Source organism: Sus scrofa, chromosome 1 (assembly GCF_000003025.6).
Source record: "Sus scrofa isolate TJ Tabasco breed Duroc chromosome 1, Sscrofa11.1, whole genome shotgun sequence".
Classification (NCBI taxonomy): Eukaryota; Metazoa; Chordata; class Mammalia; order Artiodactyla; family Suidae; genus Sus; species Sus scrofa.
In genome coordinates, this window is record NC_010443.5 from 224,960,120 (window position 1) to 224,981,547 (window position 21,428).

The 21,428-nt window shown below is 38.7% G+C and overlaps 1 protein-coding gene across 4 annotated transcripts in view; it reads right to left on the minus strand.

The window, feature by feature from the left end:
- TMEM2 (transmembrane protein 2) overlaps positions 756-21,428 on the minus strand; it is an 81,504-nt gene continuing 60,831 nt past the window's right edge. For 3 of the 4 annotated variants that reach the window (XM_021064792.1, XM_021064787.1, XM_021064799.1), the window contains exons 18-24: positions 20,066-20,274; positions 16,434-16,616; positions 13,970-14,189; positions 9,812-9,910; positions 5,572-5,726; positions 3,134-3,237; positions 756-2,773 (exon numbers count right to left, since the gene is read on the minus strand). In XM_021064792.1, coding sequence (XP_020920451.1) covers positions 2,577-2,773; positions 3,134-3,237; positions 5,572-5,726; positions 9,812-9,910; positions 13,970-14,189; positions 16,434-16,616; positions 20,066-20,274 — 1,167 coding nt within the window. In that variant the 3' untranslated portion in view covers positions 756-2,576. The other variant, XM_021064806.1, reaches the window with a different exon arrangement.

The window sequence follows — 21,428 nt, forward strand, 5'->3', positions numbered from 1 at the left end:
AACATAGGAGACGGAACTGTGTTTCTCATCAGCTGGCTGATTTGTAGAAGCCACGTTTCTGGAGCTCAACCAATTGCCTCACCTGATGGAAAATGCTTATGAACTTATAAATCACCTTTGAATATATTTTCTCAGTAGAAATAAAACAGATTGCCAGCTCCTAATTTCCTGAAATGTGTATATCAGCTTCAATAGCCAATTTAACAATTTGAGGTGATCAAAGACTAACTCACTGTATTTGAAAGATCTGTTAAAAGGAGACAATAGTGAAATGCTTTGTTTATGGCTGAAAGTTCTGTAATACAGGAATCCCAAATAAATATAGTAGATACTTGTAATTTTGTTTTCATCCCTAAAAAAAAAAATCATAGACTGAAGTTGAACAGTGGGACTATTATGTTACTGCAGTGGTTCCTAAATCTGGCTACATGTTATAAGCATTACCCAGAGAGCTTTGAAAAAAAATCCATGCCCAGGCTGCACCCCACACCAATTAAATCTGAATGTAGGGGCTGAAGGGTGAGGCCTAGGGCCTCATAGTTTTTAAAGCTCCCCAGGTGACTCCAAACTGCAGCCAAGGTTGAGAACCTCTGTATTGGAGAGGTTCTGGCCTTCTGAAGCTTACTTTAATCTTACAAAATCTACTTCATGGATGAGTTTCCCTTCCCACTCATAGCTTCTTACAGCTGGGATATGAAATGAAAAATGACTGACCAATTGACTGCTTGCCAGATAAACAGAGTCATACACATATATAAAAAATACATGCACACATATTTTTATTTATTTAACTTAGGCCCTGATCATTAACATATAAATCAGAAAAACTGAGTGCCTTAGAACTTACATATCCTCTCCAAATCTTTAAAGATCCAAATTCTAAAAAACACACATAAAAGATATTTGTCGTAAAAAACACACACACACAAACTTTAATAACCTTGAGGAACCATGATCCAATAATATATTTAATAGGTAAGATCTCATTCATCAATATACAAAAAAAAAAAAAAAAAAAACCAAAATCCAAAAAACCTAAACTTTGATTAAGACATGTGCCCTTAGCAAGAGCACTTACAGTTAGAAAGGTTTATCGGTAGCACTTTGAGGTAGCATATTTTGTAAAGTAAGTCACAGAGCTGCTCTGCAGTTTCTCTTAGACACTAAAGGACAGGCCATTAACCACTGCTCTTGTCGAGAAAAGTGAATTTGTCTGTTCTCATTGCCAAAGTCAGCCTGAACATGCTCTGTCCTATCTCACTGTGGTCATCCTTCTGCTACACTTCATGCACTGTGGGTTTAGGAAAAGGTAAAGGCATTTCAATGCTTCTTTCCTCTTGGTGTGGTGACATCTCAGGCTGTTGCAGCAATCTCCTTCTACCATATGCAATCCTCACTAGCAGGTGATGCATGCACCCAGTGGGGAGAAAAATAGGGAATTGCAGGGTCTTTTTGTATTGGCTCTAACAACTGAAGAGTTTCAGACTCTAAGGCTATATAAAGAGGTTTGTTTCTTTATATTCCCTCCATGATTTGGCCCTTAAAAGGCTCTCCTTTTTTTCTTCCCGAGTGCAGTACTTCGGGGTATCATTAAACTTTCTGCAGTTATCCTGCGAGGTGAGTGAGCAGAAAAACTTGGGGGGAAAAAAAATCCACACACAAAAGCAACAACAAAGAAGCTGGGTGTAGGAGCAACTCCAAGAAGAGACTTCCTTTGTGCAAGTTGAAACAACATAAGTTTAGGAAAAAGGCCTGATTCTCTCTTTAAAAAATGTAAATATTTAGTTCAGCTCTGCATTTTAAATACAAATGTACAGTCAAAACAGGCTAAGGATTAAAGCTGCAAAAATGGTCCCACCAACCTCAGACCCTGGTGCAGGTCAAATTTTTGCCCAATGGTCACAGATTAAAGGCATGTCTAACCCCTAAAAGCCCTTTTGTCCCAATATAATTCCTGTTTGAAAGATGAACCCTTAGAAGGAATCAAGATACAAATGAATAAAAATAGCACATGTCCAGGCAAAAAAGGGCATGAGCTGGGCCTGAGTTGCCACTTAAAACTCTATCATTCATTATCATATAAAACCCTCAAAGGCTGTCCAGAACCAGGGCCCAGGGCATTAGAGAATATGCCAGCCACCCAGGTCAATTGCTGACCCAAAGTCAACGATACAACTGAGCATTAGACTTCAAGTATCCAAGGTGCTACAAGAGCTGGTCCTCCCAAGGACTCAGGCTGACTTTCAAAACCCCCACCTCCCCACACAACATCCCAGTATTCAAAAGGTGAAGCACTGCTTATGGTCACTACAAAACACAGGGTGGGAGTTAAGGAATAACTGCTCTCTGAATTATACCAGCCTAACAAATACAAATAAATTCTTGAACATTGTGTACAACTAGAAGGTGCGTGAGCTGGTATTCAAGCAATCACATCACTTTTAAACTCTTTTCTCCCCTTTCTGAATCAAACAGGGAAATGGTTCCATTGGGTTAACAGTGTCATTCTAAAATGCCATAAATTAAATAAGTTAGTTCACATTTTTTCCCCCCAGCACTTAAGTTACAGTCACTCTCTAATGTGCTTTTGAAGTTTGCTTCAACAGCTCCAGGTCTCTTCGGCGGACAGTGCCAGCCCTGCGACAACCATATTCGTCCAGCTGCAAAGGTATAAATTGTTCGAGCAGCCCGAGGCCCTGTCCAGCAGGACTGGTAAATAGCTTAGTCCATGACGGTTTAAAGTTTCCACTGAATCCCAAAAATATGGTACTCCCTAAAAAAAAAAAAATAAAAAAAAAGTTCAATTTGTACCTCTACTAGTTCCAGTCAAGTAATTTGGGAGGTGAGACAAAGGTGAGAGAAATAAAAGATGGCTATTAAACAGAAAAACAAACAAATGTAACTATACTTCCTATGTTAGACAATGAACTCTTACCACCCACGTCTTACCCCAAATAACAAACCACATCCCAACACACTTCCTCTAACACTGTCTCCTGATTTAGAAATTATCTTCATGATACCCACCCCAGCCAAACAAGCCTATGAAAACAGTCTGGTAGCCACACTCCACCATAAGAAGGCTGATGGTGCTGGTCTCCTAAGAGCTTCAGAGAAGAATACAAATACAAACCATTGTTATAAAGATGGGCTGGTTTGGCTAATCCCAGAGGTACTAATGAATCTGAAATATTGAACTGTGCGATCTCTCCTCGTGTGCTCAACAGGACAACTGACCTGTAAAAGTTAGAAAATCAGAGCAAATATCAATAATTAAGCATGTATTTATTGAGTACCTTTCTGAACCAAATATAATAAAGTGCAGAACTCAAAAATCAAGGAAAAAACATCCCACATGCTTTTTCATTCCTGCTGTTGCAAGTGCCCACTTTCCTGCCCCACCTAGAACTTGAGTGGCTATTACAAGGGGTCTCTAAATGTAGAGGAAATCAAAAGCATTTAGATCAGTTCACTTTGGTCAGCTGACTGAGTGAATGGCTTAGGACACAGCTCTTTCATGAAACAAACTATTTTAACAGGAGAGCTTGGTTTTGTTACCTTCAGATGCTCTATTTATCTTATGTTCTGCTATCTATTTATTAAATAAATGGATAAATACCAATTCTAAAAAAACAAAATCTGTTCCCCATGATTTGGTTTAAACTGTCATTTTTATTATAACAACACATATATTCAGATCTGTTTGTGGATTCTCTACTGATCTCCCTCTCCTCTGCCAATACTATGGCAGCTTAGTTACTACGGCTTCATGGTTTATTTTAATATCAGATAAAATAAGCTCCTTGTATTATTGGAATTTGTTTAGAAATTTTTTATTATTCTCCCACATTTATTCTTCCAGATGAACTTCATTAGTAACTGTCAAATACAAGAGAAAAGTAACCTATCGGGACACTGACGGAAATGTGTTAAGTTTACACTTTAATTTAGATACAGTGACATGTTTATAGTATTAATTTTTCCATCTAGAGACAGGGAAAGTCTCTCCTTTTATTCAATTCTTACTGTATATCCTTTAGTAAAGTATTTATTTGTTTAATGTGGGTCTTGATATTTCTAGTTAGATTCTTAAGTGTTAGGTTGGCATGGGTTCTTTGTTGAAGTCTTTCCAAAGCAGTGGTGACAATTCAGAGTCAGATCAGAGGTCTGATTCATAGCAATCCTGCAGGTCTGACTTTCTTCAGTGGGTCAGAACTACTCCGCTAGTTCCATGAGATCACTTACAGTTTCCCCGTTACCCACTCCCATCCCAACATGTCCGGGTTCCCTGGAAGGCATTGCAAGTTGCCCCATAACTTCTTAACACTTTGTTGTCAGATGCAACATGCAGAATAGTATTCCTAACTGTACAGCACACTAATTTTTGCAAACTAAACACACTCGAGTACCCAGCATCCAGATCAAGAAACAGAGTGCTACCTGTATCTCAAAATACTATGTCTCCTTTCTATGTGACTTTTTCATATATTGGTTTTAATTCTTAAATCTATAAGGTGCCTTGCAAGGCAACTGTGTTGCCCTCAACATTTGGGGTGATACTCATATCTAGACTGGTTTAAGTGGAGTGAGTGTGTGTATTCTCAATAGCAGGAAAAATCTTTAAGAGCATAAGAGATCAACTGACGATGATTCAAAAGCTAGACCAGCCGTTGCTCCCTGAGAATCCTTGTCCCTCCTTTAGCGGCTTTATGAAATGAAGGCCTGTGTGTAAACCTATGTCTGCAGCTAAAACAAGAGGGCAGAAAGGAGACTAAATTCATCTTCTTGGCTCCAGGCAGTATCTGCCCAACACAAAAAAAGAAAAGTTTCTCTCCTGTACACCTTTGTTCAGAGACCAACAAAGAAAAATGAATCAGGCCTTTTAAAAGAGAAACTGTACACTCATCCACTTAAAAATCAATTTACTTCACTCCCCCCCCACTACACACACACACACACACACACACACACACACACACACACACACACACACACACACGCCACAAATAGAAAAAGATAAAAAGAACAAAACAAAGAGAGAAAGAAAGGAAAGGGAAAAAAATGAAAAATAATTTTTAATTTAAAAAAGAAAAAAAATCAATTTACTCATTTCTAGTCACTTCCCAGTAACCCAGGTAATGACCTCCTATACCAGTCATAGCACAATGCTGTCCAAGGGTTCATCAGTGGGACAGATGGCTGCAAAGGCAAAAATGACTATAAAATTGTTTTAAAATGGTGATGAGCCTTCTGAGCAAGTTGGGGACAATGGAGGTCAACTTAATACTAAAAAGTGGAATAAAATTGTTCCCAAATTTATTTTAAGGTTTTCTCCTTCCAAGAGCCTTCCCATCATCTGCAAACCTTTCTAACATCCGAATGCTCACTTATCAATGATAGATAAGCAGCTTAGACCACACAGGCATCAACCTGAGACTGGGAAGGAATGACTATCTTTCAAGAGTCCTAAATGTCTAGAATAAAAGGGCAGGCAGACAAACCAGAGCTCAGAGTTAACTGGGTGTCATCTTTAAGCTACCTTATCCCTCTGACAGAGCAAGCTTCACTTACCTTGGAGGGATACCTGTTTTGAAGTACTCTTCCATGCGACTGGCGTCCTTGAGAGAGAAAAGTTTTTTTCCCATCAAGCAGAAAGGAACACTGCAGGCATCCACAATCAGGAGGAAGATGCCCGCCCCTTGGAAGGTGAAGTTGGTGCCGTTGATCTGAGAATACAAGAGTGTCTTCTGCTGTCATCATCATTTCAGTATCTCCAGGATGACTTGTCTTTCCAGCCCCTTTTCCTCTGTCTTCTAAACCCGTGAATCAGATTATAACTCCAAAATTCAGACTGCATATTCCATGTACTCTTCTTCTGCCAACCTTTGAAACTGGGCCTATGTTGTAGGCTCTTGCCTTGACTGATCTTTATTGATTGAATAAGAAGCTCCAACCAAGGCATTTTAGATAGATATCACTCCTTAACCCACATAAACCCCCAGGAGAGTTTAGGTTTGGAACATCAGAGGAGCCAGCCTGCTTCATCTCCTTTGTTCCATATATAGTTCTCCTTTAAAATCAAAATGAAAAAATAGTAATTTTACCAGGATTTAAGCCACAGGGTACTACTATATCTTGTTCACAATTACTGTGAGCTGAAATTTCCAGTCATCCTCTTTAAACTAATGACTCGAGACCTTTTCAAGAAAAAGGAATTCGAGATACATCCATATATCATTAATTCCTTAACCAAAAAGGAAGGAAAAAAATTTATGAAGCTGAAAAATGATTTACAAGTAATTTAAACCATAGGTACTATTTCTGTTTAAAATGTGTAAAACTACAAACTATGTTAAAGGTTAACAAAGGAGAGACGCTCTCATCATTACACCTGTCCTTGCTTGGAGAAGTTATATTGAAATTCTAATTGCTAATGATCTCACAGGAATTCAAAATGACTTCCTGTCTGTATTTAAGTTGCTCTAGTCCAGAGAGTAATTCTAAAAGTGCCTGATGTAAAGTGCCATTTTATATTTAGAAAGACTGAGAGTGATTCTCTTATTTTAAAAAATCTGGAGAGTTCCCGTCATGGCGTAGTGGTTAACGAATCCGACTAGGAACCATGAGGTTGCGGGTCCCTGCCCTTGCTCAGTGGGTTGACGATCCGGCGTTGCCGTGAGCTGTGGTGTAGGTTGCAGACACAGCTCGGATCCTGTGTTGCTCTGGCTCTGGCATAGGCCTGTGGCTGCAGCTCCGACTGGACCCCAAGCCTGGGACCTTCATATGCCGCAGGAGCGGCCCAAGAAACAGCAAAAAGACAAAAAATAAAAAATAATAAAAAATAAAAAATAAAAAATCTGCACACTTAGAACTGAGATACATTTGAAAAAATGTATGTATAATAAATAATCAACACACTCAAACTGTCCTCTTGAAAAATACCCCCCAAAACCTGTTGCTTAAAAGGAAACACAAAACATTTGATATAAACTAAAGCAAGGCCATGTCCAGAAAAGACTCTTCAGAAAAAGTAGAGGAGGTAAATGTGACAAAACACAATCCTCTGTGACCTCCTCTAGGGTTCCAAGCACCCAATGTGCAGCAGTGGAATCAAACAATGTCTTCTTTAAGGAGTTCCCTTCATGGCTCAGCCATTAACGAATCCAACTAGGATCCATGAGGTTGCGGGGATCCCTGGCCTTGCTCAGTGGGTTAAAGATCCAGCATTGCCAGGAGCTGTGGTATAGGTCGCAGACATGGCTTGGATCCTGCATTGCTGTGGCTGTGGTGTAGGCCAGCAGCTGCAGCTCCGATTCAACCCCTAGCCTGGGAACCTCCATATGCTGCAGGTGCGGCCCTAGAAAGAAAGAAAAAACAAAAATAAAACCAAGATCTTTAATTATCTAGTGAGCTGATAATGCAGAGAGACTCAGCAGCTACTTGCTTCCCTTTGCAATGGACACCCACCAGCATGCTAGCAGGCTGGGATTGAGTTCTTCATGCAGCTGACTGCCTTAAGATGTTGAGCTAACAATCTTCCTACCAAACTACATCACAAACATACTACAAGATGGAGAAGTGCTAACACAGGGCAGCAGATATAAATATATACTTGAGAAAATCTTTTAGTTACATTTAATAGGGATCTTCCCTCCTCCCTTGCTCCCTTCCTTTTTGTATTTTTTTTTTTTTTTTTTTTTTAGAGCCACAGCTGTGGCATATGGAAGTTCCCAGGCTAGGGTTGAATTGGAGCTGCAGGTGCTGGCCTATACCACAGCCACAGTAACATGGGATCTGAGCAGAGTCTGTGACCTACACCACAGCTTACAGCAATGCCAGATCCTTAATCCACTGAGCAAGGCCAGGGATCAAACCTGCACTTTCATGGATACTCATCAGGTTTGTTACCACTGAGCTACAACTGGAACTCCATCCCTCCTTTTCTAATTGTGGTTAAGAACACTAATATGAGATCCACTCTCTTAAACATTTTAAAAGTGAATAATTCATTATTATTGACTCTAGGGACAATGCTGTACAGCATATTTTGAGAGTTTACACATTTTACTCAACTGAAACTTTATGCCTGTTCATTAATAACTCCCCATTTCACCCTCTTCCCTTAAATAGGGATGTTTTTAATTCAGAATTGTTAAAAAGTTCTTAATGCAGAGTTAAGTTCTGGCGATGGATGGTGATGGTTGCATAATAATTAGAATGTATTTCATACCACTGAACTACACACTTAACAAAAGGTTAGGCTGATCAATTTTATGTTATGTGTATCTTAATGCAATAAAAGAGACAGGGAAAGAAAAACAAAAGCGTAAGATTACAAAATTAATTACAAAATTAATATTTAATTTTGTCCACTTAAATGTAGATATGAGTGAATGTGTTGTCCACCACTTTAAAAACCAAGCTCCTGGGAGTTCCCGTTGTGGCGCAGTGGTTAACGAATTCGACTAGGAACCATGAGGTTGCAGGTTCGGTCCCTGCCCTTGCTCAGTGGGTTAACGATCTGGCGTTGCTGTGAGCTGTGGTGTAGGCTGCAGATGCAGCTCGGATCCTGCGTTGCTGTGGCTCTGGCGTAGGCCGGCAGCTACAGCTCCGATTGGACCCCTAGCCTGGGAACCTCCATATGCCGTGGGAACAGCCCAATAAATAGCAAAAAAAGACAAAAAAACAAAAAAAAAAACCAAAAAAAAAAACAAAAACAAACAAACAAAAAAAAAAAACAAGCTCCTAAGGAGACTCCATGAACTGAGCACAGGCCCTGGCTGGATATCAATTGGAAACAAGAGGCCTCCTACTCAAAGTGCCCTTTATATAGAGGTACTTAGGTCAGCTCAATTTTGGACAGGTCACATGCCTAGAGCTGGTTACCACTGACTAGTTTGGCTCTTAGCCCAAATTCCAGTATTGACACTGAGTCTAAGGCTTATTTATACTTCCATTAACGTATTTAAAAAGACAACTAACACTTCACATCTTCATTTTCCTCATCTGAAAAAGTGGCAGCCAGAAAACTTTAATATTAAAAAGCCAAGGAGGGGAATTCCTGTCATGGCTCAGTGGTTAACGAATCTGACTAGGAACCATGAGGTTGCAGGTTCGATTCCTGCCCTTGCTCAGTGGGTTAAGGATCCAGCATTGCTGTGGTGTAGGTTGCAGACTTGGCTCGGATCCTGTGTTGCTGTAGCTCTGGCACAGGCCAGCGGCTACAGCTCCGATTCGACTCCTAGCCTGGGAACCTCCGCGGGAGCGGCCCAAGAAATGGCAAAAATACAAAAAATAAAAAATAAATAAATAGCCAAGGAGATTTTCAAAAACCAAGGTAAGCACAAATTTTCCACATACTGATGATGGCAATGTTTTCTGGCCATGCCCATGGCATGTGGAAGTTCCCAGACCAGGGGTTGAACTGGTGCCACGGCAATGACTTGAGTCACTGCCGTGACACCAGTCCTTAACACACTGTACCATAAGGGAACTCCATAGGGCAATTTTTTTTTTTTTTTAAACCAAAAATGCCCTTCTCCTACAGAAATGAAATCTGGGTCACCTGAACAATTTTAACACTCACCTAAAAGTAATCAATAGTCAACTGAGAAAAGATTTTTAATAAATCTATTTAATGTATTTTAAAATGTGAATGTTTAGGAGGTATTTATATCTCCATTGTATTGCTTGCCACCAATAATAAAAATGTGATTATAAACAAATGAATATTGACAGAAAGAATTCACATTACCAGGATAAAATATAGACATGAGAAGCTATGAGAGCGTACACGCCAGATGGTACTTACAGAAATAACAGACAGGTCTCCATTCTGAGTCTGTGCTTGACTGGGTGACCAGAATTGCACAGGGAGGTAGCTTTTATGAGGATCACTGGTAAACACCACCTAGATGGGAAAGAAGTTCCATATCTATGTCAACAGCATCTTCTTCCAAAATACTCAATTATACCAAAGCCAGTAAGTGGTTTTCTTTCTTTTCTGAACTTTTGGTACATATTTCATGACATGAAATTCCATCTTTTGATTCAGGCTTCTCATATTAATGAGAAGTGTATACTGCTCATTTTCTGGAAGCAATCCCAGCTTTTTTTTGTTTTTTTGTTTTTAATTTTGTGTGTGTGTGTGTGTGTGTGTGTGTGTGTCTTTTTAGGGCCACACCCACGGCATATGGAGATTCCCGGGCTAGGGGTCCAATTGGAGCTGCAGCCGCCAGCCTATGCCAGAGCCACAGCAATGTGGGATCTGAGCCATGTCTATGACCTACACCACAGTTCACGGCAACGCCAGATCCTTATCCCACTGAGCAAGGCCAGGGATCAAACCTGCATTCTCATGGATGCTAGTCAGATTCATTATCCACTGAGCCACAACGGGAACTCTTTTCTTTTTAAAATCTATTCTTTTTCAGATTTTTTTCCATTATAGTTTATTACCCAATATGGAATATAATTTCCTGTGCTATACAGTAGGTCCTTATTGTTCATCTATTCTATATATAGTATGTATATTTTAATCCCCAAATCCTAATTTATCTCCCCCCATCCCCTGCTATCCTCTTTGGTAACTGTAAGTATGTTTTCTACGTCTATGAATCTATTTTTGTTTTGTAAGTTCCTTTGTATCTTTTTTTTAAGATTCCACATATAAGTGATATTGTATGATATTTGTCTTTCTCTATCTGACTTACTTCACTTGGTATGATAATCTCTAGGTCCACTCAATGACCTGCAAAATGTTCCACAAACAGAGCCATGTCTCAGACACAGGCCCCTATTTCTCTGTTCTATCAAATTCAATCTGCAGGGAACTTCCCTCACTTTCCCACAAATGTTTCACCTTCTCTTCCGCCATCTTGCTTTGCAGATGCTGTTTCCTCCCAAAAAAAACACTGTTCCCATTTTCCTTCTATTCTAAATCACTCCCAACTCCAAACCCTACCACCCATGTCCTCCCTAAAGGCTCTCTTATTCAAAACTACTCTTAACTCTTCATATAACTTAGTATTTAAAAGTTTATGTCCTTATAAATCCATGCCAACAAGAGCAAATAATCATGGCAAGAACAAATAATTGTGTTATTAAGCATCCAGATGCTCGAAATTTCTTTGAAGTCTTAGATCTGAAGCCAAAAATTAATGTGAGTTTTCCTACCTATTCCTAATATACATGTGTTTTTGACATTGAAAACAAAAATTCCCCTCAAATTTCCAATAAAAATGATGTCCTCAGATGCTTCAAATACTTTGCAACTGCCAACTCAATCATCAATACATTTTACATAAATAAATTCTGATCTTTTATGCCCAAAGAAAAAAAGAATGCTAAACATCAATGCATGGAACCATTTATCAAGATAGGCCCAGAATAGTTCTGAAGACAATTAAATTACTTCATAGTATTTCTTATAATAATTACAAATTACCTGAGGTCTTTCCAGTAACAAAGGACTTCCTTAACAAATTCAAGTTGAGAATTAGACTAGAAAATTTACTTTCCCACAAAGACTATTTGAAAATTTTCACTTTAATAGTCAAAATATTACATGGGATAGGCAAAGATTCATATAAACTTCTTCATGTATCTGGTTTATTATTTTTTTGGTTGGTTGGTTGGTTGGTTTAGCTGAACTGAAAAATAAACACAGCTCAAGGGTATGAGAGACCAAGACTGTGATAGTGAGTTGCCATCAAAAAACTACTTTTCAGGAGTTCCCATCGTGGCACAGTGGTTAATGAATCCTACTGAGAGATATGGGGTTGCAGGTTCGATCCCTGGCCTTGCTCAGTGGGTTAAGGATCCGGCGTTGCCATGAACTGTGGTGTGGGTTGCAGACGTGGCTCAGATCCCATGTTGCTGTGGCTGTGGTGTAGGCCAGCTACTACAGCTCTGACTGGACCCCTGGCTTGGGAACCTCCATATGCCTCAGGAAGCGGCCCTAGAAAAGGCAAAAAGACAAAACAAAACAAAACAAAAAAACCCACTTTTCATATATCATAATAGGAAACAAAATCTCTCTTCCTTTCCCATTTTTACTGCCACCAATGGACAGAAACAAGAAAAATTAGAAATAAAGAACTCGTACGATGGAAGAATTTTTGTTTTCTCAAATCACTTAGAATAAGAAATGAAAAGATTTAGAGGTCTTCTCCTTATTAAATAGATAGAAATGTGGCAATAAGGACTTTTTTTTTTTTTTTTTTTTTTTTTGGCTGCATGCATAGCATGTGGAAGTTCCCAGGCCAGGGCAGAGACCTGAGCCACTGCAGCAACAATGCCAGATCCTTAACCCACTGCACCACAAGTGAACTCCAATAGGGACTTAAAAAAAAAAAAAAATCCTCTAGGCCAGTGAAAGTCAAATGTGAACATGGGAGTTCCCTTGTGGCACAGTGGGTTAAGGACCTGGAAGTCACTGCAGCAGCTTGGGTGGCTGCTGCAATAATGGTTTGATCCCTGACCTGGGAACTTCCACATGCCACAAGTGCAGCCAAAAAAAAAAAATGTGAACATGTACCAAATCAACTGCAGGGCTTGTTAAAGCACAGACTGCTAAACTCCACCCCTGGAGTTTCCAACTCAGTAGAACTAGGGTGGGACCCAAGATTTAGAACTTTTTCACAAGTTCCCAGGTGATGCTGATGCTACTGGACTGGGGACTACAACTTGAGAACCATTTTCCTTGACTCATATTTGTTTGTATAAAGATTAAATATTAATTCAGGCAATATTAACTCTATACTTTTTCACCTAGAATTGGTCGACTTCTTTCAGAAACCCCATGCCTGATTTTAGCTCATTCTTTGGATATACTTTCATTGACATGTTTTTTCAGGACCTCAAAGGAGACCATCTCATTAAAATATGTCATAAGGAAAACTTCACTTCTAACCAAAGTCAGTTTGTACTTTTAATTATAGGTAAACACAAGAGTACATGCTTCAAATCAAGAGCGGCTTTTCATCTTAAAGGAAACAATTCTCATGAATGCATTTTCTGAAAAATTTCACACTGCCAAGAGAAAGTTCCATTTTGTTTGGGTTTTTATCCTTTTAGAGCTCCACCTGCAGCATATGGAAGTTCCCAGGCTAGGGTCGAATCAGAGCTGTAGCTGCCAGTCTATGCCATAGCCACAGCAACACAGGATCCAAGCCACATCTGCAACCTACACCACAGCTCATGGCAATGCCAGATCCTTAACCCAATGAGCGAGGCCAGGGATCAAACCTGTATCCTTGTGGATACTAGTCCAATTCATTACCACTGAGCCACAATGAGAACTCACAAAGTATTTTTTTTGCACCATCTACAAGGTTTTATGGGGGAAAATTAAACCAAGGATTTTACGTGCGTAGAGGAAAAAGAAGCAGTTTATCTGACATGAAAGAAGTCAAAAATATACCATACCTAACATACAGTGAAATGTTATACAGTTATTTTTTGTTGTTGTTATGTAGTTAATTTTTTTATTAATTTTTTTAATTGTTTCTTCCCCAATACAATTTTTTTTCTACTGTACAGCATGGTGACCCAGATACACATACATGTACACATTCTATTTTCTCACATTATCGTGCTCCATCATAAGTGACTAGGCATAGTTCCCAGTGCTACACAGCAGGATCTCACTGCTAATCCATACAAAGTATTTTTTTGACGTCACTGACATGTAAACCTGACAGCAGTACTGTAATGAATAACAACCACTAAATTCATAATCATTCAGGGTAAACTGATATATCACAGAGGGAAGGTATTTTTATTATAAATTTGGACTGGTTTGCTTCTTCTTAGCATCACATTCTAAAATGGGCCAAAATTCAGGAGAAAACCAAGCAATATTTATCATTTGGCAGCACAGATGTTTTAGAAAAAGAAATATTCCTGTTGCACAGAAACTTTTTGACTTTTTCTCCTGCACCACACCCTACTTTTACTCCTTATTTACCTGACGAGTCCCGCAGCCTTGACAGGGTCCCTTGAGCATGGATGGCATTGGCTTGAGTACTGATGGCTTTCTGTAATACCGGGGATATGCTTTGGCCATGCAGTTACTAATGTCTTTTGAGTCTGTTGTTGCCTGGATCTTGACTCTTTCACATCCCTGAGATGAACAGTAACTGTGACCATCCCTGTGGCTTTTGGCTTTGAGATACAAAAACAGTAACCTGCACAGAACAGAAACCGATCCACTGAGTGTTAGACTGACTTCCAAAAACTTACAAAAATTCCTCAAATTAACTCATGCCCCCAAAGGATATTCTTCCAATAAAGTTAACTTTTTTAAAAAAGAAAAATAAATTACACAACTAATAAGGTTGTTTCTTTTTCCTTTCTATCCTCCTATGGTTCTAAGTCAAATGCAATACCACTTTAGAAAATATTTTGATAACTTGACTCAGTCATTATAGACAGTATCAAAGTTGATTTCTGGTTTGAATTAGTTCAATAGGTAACCTGGGAGGATGGAATTTGGCTTGATTCAAAAATTCCTTGGAAAACTTTATACTTGCGTTGAGTTTAAGATTCAGTAAATTGCTGTGGTTTATTCTCCTCCTTTCTTTTGGTTTATAAACTATTTTGGTTTAAGGCACAGAATTGGGATAATAAAAACAGCAACTGTGAAATTGTTTGGTTAAGACCAAGATATAGTCTCAAATCAATTCCTATGATGTTTACTTAGAGCAGATGGGCCTGGGGTCCTTCTGTCTGTACTTTAGCCAAAATTAAATGAAATGAACAGTCCCACCCATTCTGAATTCTCCTCCTACTGCCAAGATGAATGGAAAAGTAAATTCCAGGCAGCAGTCCAATGTGTGTCAGCAAACCTAGACCTTCTAAACCAAAGGAAGTCAAGATTCTAAAAAGGACTTGATCAAATGTGATTGATTACTGGAGTTCAAGAGTTCACATTTTGACATGAGATCAATGAACAATGTAAAATTGAATCATGAGGTGAAAACCAGCCATTATTTCAGTATCCAGTAATTTTAACATATACATAAGGAATGACAGGGACTTGATTAGAAATGGATCTTTTGATATATAATTAAAATCATCAATATAAACAGTTTAAAAGAATTTGAACCTCAAAGGCTGAAAGGTTCTAGAAATACCCAAATGAAGAAATATTTCCCATCTTTTTACACAATTAATCATTCATTTGTGATCACTGGACTGTCCTTACAAATTTGGATGTTCCATTTATTTCTGCGGAAAATCAACTGGTAATGTGGAAGTTCTATCGTCTATAGAATAAAAGCCCAACTAGGATGACAAGTTTAATCAGAAGTTGAAAAAAATCAAAGATAATTATGGCAAGAAAAGACTAAAGCTGATCACACTGGCTACTGGACTGGCCCTGGAGGGCAAATGAGTTGCATCTTCTCCAAAGGCTAACAAACCACTTGACTGACCCCCAGCCTCTTTCCCTGACAGTCAACCTTACCACTCTTCTCCTTAGTCTGAAATTTTGTCTTTTCCCCAAACATGCCATGCCATGTTCTTCATGCCCCCATGCACGTATGCACAATGTTCTTAGAACACCTTACCCATCTCCTCCTACTTTTCCTCAAGAGTTAAGCCCCAGTGTCACCCTCTTGAGTTGTCACTGCCACCCAAGGCTGAACTTCTGGATTACCTCAAAGGCACTCTATAGGACTTACAGGATTTAAACCTTTTACCCTCTAATTATTTGTTTTACACGCCTGCATCCTTTAATGGACTGTGAATTTGCAGAAGAAATACATCGTATTTACATTAGTATCTTGACAATGGCACAGAATACAAATGTCAGCTTAAGGAATGGATATTGAAGGAGCATGCTACTTTCTGGAAGAGTACAGGAGATCGAGCCTACCATAACCCAAAGGCTGAGAGATTGTAACGGGATAAAAGCAAACAAAGCCAACAGGACCCCAGGTGAACAGGATTATAATTTAAAAATGGAAAGACAAAGCCTAGAGGAAGTTGAAACCAAATATGCCACGGTTACACAGTGATTTTTTTTTAAAACTCAAGGTCAGCTTGAGAGATAGCCTTAAAGGGAGAGAAAAATGAAATTTCACTACATCATATGGAAATAATCCTCTTAAGAGTTGTTATGGAAAGAATTATTTTAATTTTCATTTGGGCCTATGGGTTCTTTATTGACAAGGATAATTTCTCTCTCTAAATTGCCTTAATAGGTATACAGCAAACATCTTCACTTGATTCCTACTGCCAACTATAATTACAAGCCATCCTAGTTCTCCTCTAAACCTCTAATAGTGATGAGCAGAGAATTACTCGCATCAGCTGCTTTCTAAACAGCCATCACATCACAGCCTATTCTTAGCTACACTGAAGAACTAGTAATTTCACCATTAAGGACAAATAGCAATAATTCTCATTCACTGGTTGCCCCAAATTACCCTGTGCTGGAGTCAAAATAGAATTTCCTTTCAGACTGCTTCCTCTGCAATTCTTCCAGCGAATGCACAGGCTCATAGTCTTCCATTTTGGATAATGAGCCATTATGCCGCTGTAAAAAGCCAAAGGTAACCTGAAAACTTGTGTTGGACGGATAGCAGAGGCCAACTCGAATCCAGTCATTCCTATAAAGGAGAGACAATAAAAACACAAATTCATGTTTGAGTATCTTTTGAGTATTGGAACATATATAAATTCTAGCCATGATCTCCTCCTTAAATTTCTGCTATTTATCAAGCCGCTAACAATAAAAGTCCCGAACCCTAACATCCTAACAAATCACCCTCCATATGTGACCCCAATTTCTCTCACTAATATATTTATAGTTTTATGGCTTACAAAAAATCCTTGGCTTCAATAGGACTTCAGGGAATACAAATAGGAGTTGGATAAAATATATATGGCAAGCAGACAAAAAAATTAGGATGGCTGGATATGGGTGTACTAAGTTGGAAAAAAAACACTAATAGCTTGATAGTAAAAGTATATACCAGTAAAATCTTTCCAAAGACTTTTTCCTTCATAAATACATTTCTATATTTTATAATTACATTGGTATAAATTCCTAGTGGTAAAATTGCTAGATTTAACAATTTGTGCATTTTTAAAGTATTTGATCCATTATTACCAGACTGCCATAGTGTTTTTTCCTACCTAATGTCCTGAGATACAAAATTAATATTTTTGAAAGCCATTAAAAATATTTTCCCCTCTTTTATCATTTGCTTTGGGGGGGTATTCTTTGATTGTGGTAAAATATGTATGTGGTAACTTCATTTTAGCCATTTTAAACCTTACAGTTTAGGGGCATTAAGTACATTCACAAAGTTGTATGTACAACGATTACCACTGCCCACTTAGAGAATTCTTTAGTCATACAAAAGATTTTTTTTTTTTTGACCACCTCACAGCATATATGGAGTTCCCAGGCCAGGGGCTGGACCCAAGCTGCAGTTATGACCCATGCTGCAGCTGCAGCAATGCCAGATCCTTAACCCACTGTGCTGGGCCAGGGATCGAACCTGTGTCCCAGTGATCCTTTAGGCCACAGCAGGAATTCCTCTAAAGAATTTTAAAATAATATGCGATAAGGCCTTAAAATTGTTCACACAGGGTTTCATCTAGTAATCCCTCTGAGGAATTAGAAATACACATCAAAAATATATAAGATGTTTTATTCAGTATTATTTCTAACAGCAAAGGGTGGGGAAGGACAGGAGGAAAACAATCTAAATGTTCATGGAGAATGGAGTTAGTTAAATAAATGTTGGTATATTTATATGCTCAGAGACTACTTGAGGGTGGAGACAGAACCCTACAAATTTTAATAATGCCTCACTTTGATTAGAAAGATTTAGGTTACTGCAATTTTCTTCATATTTTTCTAAATTTTCCTTATTTTGTTTAATGAGTAAGTACAGCTTTTATAACTTTTAAACTATTATTTTCAAAAGTGCCACTATGACAAAATCCATGAACTCTCTATAATTATATTAAATTTGGAAAAAAAAATATATATCCTCCTTGTGCCCCTACCCATGATGTAATGTTTATAAACTTTTAGATAATTAAACAAGGAAAGTATGACTGAATTTCAAGCCCATGTGGACTGTTGAAACTTCTCAGCTCAGCCTGTGTTCACTGTCAAAGGTTTTCACTTGCTCCGTACCTATTCAAAAGTTATGCCTGGTTTAGAACCCTGCATACCATTTGACTGTAAGATCTTGCCTCAGATTCATAACCTGTCAGAAAGAAATTTGGGGGCTGCTGATCACTCTGCCATATCTCCTCCATCCTCTCTGACAATCTTTTGTTCTTTCACCGACTTCTCTGCAGCTTACCGATGGGCCTGATAACATCAGACAGGCTTTTAGAAACCACATCCTTGACACATTGTAGACTGAGGCTTAGAGGTGAGGAGGCTGCTACAGGGATCCAGGCAGGAGATGATAATGATAATTTGCAGGACTGGCAAATACCTGAACTCATTCACAAGTAGTGAGGATGGAAAGAAGTGGAGAGATTTGAACAACATTAAGGAGAAAGAAACAACAGGGGTTGGTCACTGATAGGATGGAGAGATGAGGGAAAAGAGTCAAGGATGACTCCTGGGATTGGGAACTTGGTTGACTCAGTAGGTGCAGGTGTGATTTACTGGCAAGGACACAGACAAGGAGCAGCAAGTATTATAGGAAAACAGTTGTATTCCTATATGCATAACATAACACTTGTATGTCTTAATTCCTATGTGTTGTATGTCCATTTCTACTAATATCAATTGAGGTGTTTTCTGGGTTGTTTTTTTTTTTTTTATCTTTTTGTCTTTTCTAGGGCCTCGCCCGTGGCAAATATGGAGGTTCCCAGGCCAGGGGTCTAATCTGAGCTGTAGCCACTGGCCTATGCCAGAGCCGCAGCAACTCGGGATCCGAGCCACATCTGAGACCTATACCACAGCTCACGGCAATGCTGGATCCTTAATCTATTGAGTGAGGCCAAGGATTGAGCCTGCAACCTGATGGTTCCTAGTCGATTCGTTAACCACTGAGCCACCACGGGAACTCCAATTGAGTATTTTAAGAGAGTTCTGACAAGTCAAGCTTTCCCACTGGGAAAACAAACCTTCCAGGTACATATCTGAGCAGTTTCACGGAGTCTCATGGGTTAAACATCGCACACTTCCAAATGTCCCTACTGTCGTTTCTGGTCATCTTTTGTCTCCTCCCCTGACTGATGCTCCCATCACACTCAATCCATCAGTCCCTGAGCAGAACTAGCCCTTTCCCAACTCTACTGCTTTGGTAACAAAAGTGGTCACCTAGTATCACTTCTTCAGGGCATCCTGGCCCAACTCCCTTAGGCAGAATAACTGCTCTTATCCTTTGTCCGCTGAAAATAGTACTGGATTATCAATTTACCTAAATTTTGTTCTACCCGAATACTGTGAGCTCCTGAAGGGCAAGTATTTCTCTTAGTCATATTTTTATCAACTGGCACACAGTAAACACTTGAATAAATTAATGTAAAAAGTAAGCCCTTAATTGCAAGTAATATCATTAGGGCAAACAAGTGAGAAATAAAAAAAGGACAGAAAGATGCTTTCACATGCAGGCAGGGGCGGCAAATAGCTGGCATTCATGAAAAAATTCTTCCATCTCTTGCCCACTGCTGACATTATTAATCAATCATACCACTCTCTTCTGTCAAAAAATTTTTGGCCTCAAAAATCTTTTTACTTTCTGGGTAACCAAGTGCTCAGTTGCAACACTAAATAAAATTCCTTCCCATTCCAGCTATGGGGAATTAAAGTGTTCAGCAGACTGTATTAGAATCTACTGTTAAATGGCTTTCTGCACACAATACCTTGACTGCAGAGAAAAAGACATACTTTTAAAAGACAGGATTCAATTTATATGACCTCTTAATTCTATCAACATAACATATACAGCATCTCCACGGGAAGAACAAGTACATGAAATTGGCATTCTTTACTTGCTACAGAGGAGACAGGTTATTATTTTTTTCCACTGAGTTACTACTTGCGTAACTATTTGAAATAACAGTAATAGAAGCATACTTGTTGAAGTTTATGAGGTACAGAAAAGCAGTCCTCGGGGCTGGTCCATTCCAGTGGATGGTATAGCCCTTCTCCAGCATGATCACAGGCTGGTACTGTGGAAAGGTTGCCTTCTGATTAATTCCCCGGAGCACCATAGGGTAGGCTGGATACTCATCTCGTGTGATGGTCATAGTCAGATTCTGAGTGCTCCATGTCTGCACATAGACCTTCAAAAAGTAGTTAAGAATAAAAGAGAAGAGAATGAAAATTTTGATAGCTAAACAAAACATTTCTAGCACAAAGCCAAGTGCCTCTACTTTCGAAAGAGACATTCTATGCTCTGTGCCAGACTAAATGAGTAGTAGCCAACTTAATCCTACACTCCACTTGCAGTGAAGCCTGCTTGAACTGAAATGGTAAAAACAGACCATGCCTTCTGCGAGCCAAAATCTTCATCATCTCTTCCACAACAGGCCAGCTTATTCATCAGAATATAAAACCTCTGTGGTTTACACAGCTTGTCAAAGAAACTGCTCAATCTGAAGTACACACATATAAAAAAATTAGTAAATGAATGTGAAAACTGATACCCTCTAGTCATATTTGAAAGACTTTCCTCTGAAACAAGAGATGGAAATTCGAAACATCTTTGAGTTTTTTGGCTTTCAATTTTCGATGACCTACATCAGCACAAGAAGACATTTTTTTCACCCATTTAAAAAAAAAAGTTATAAAGCATTCTGTAAAAACTGGAAAAAGCATATTAAGCTGAGGCAAATTTGAAAGTCCTGAATTTATTCCAGTGGCATTTGAGCCCCATGCTGTGCCAAAACAAAATCTTCCCCAAATGTATCCTCCAAAGAACAAATCTCAAAAGAATTTTCTAAAACAAATCAGTGTCCTGAAACAGAATTCTCCAGAAGTATTAGAACATTTGCAGAGTATTGCATTTAATCCACACTACTTCTTTACTATTTCAATATAATACTCCTCTCTATTACACCACTTAAAGATTAAAATAAAGATAGGAAGTATATATTTTGATACTACTGATCATCTTCATTTAAATACATATATTTAATATATTATATATTTATTTAAATGTTTATATTTGACATATTTCACTATATAAGAGGTTATATATATATTTAATATATTACATATTTATTATTTAAATGTTTATATTTGACTTATATTTCACTATATAAGAGGTTACATTGAGGTTATGTATATAATAGAACACATGGAGTTCCCGTCGTGGCGCAGTGGTTAATGAATCCGACTAGGAACCATGAGGTTGCGGGTTCAGTCCCTGCCCTTGCTCAGTGGGTTAACGATCCGGCGTTGCCGTGAGCTGTGGTGTAGGTTGCAGACGCGGCTC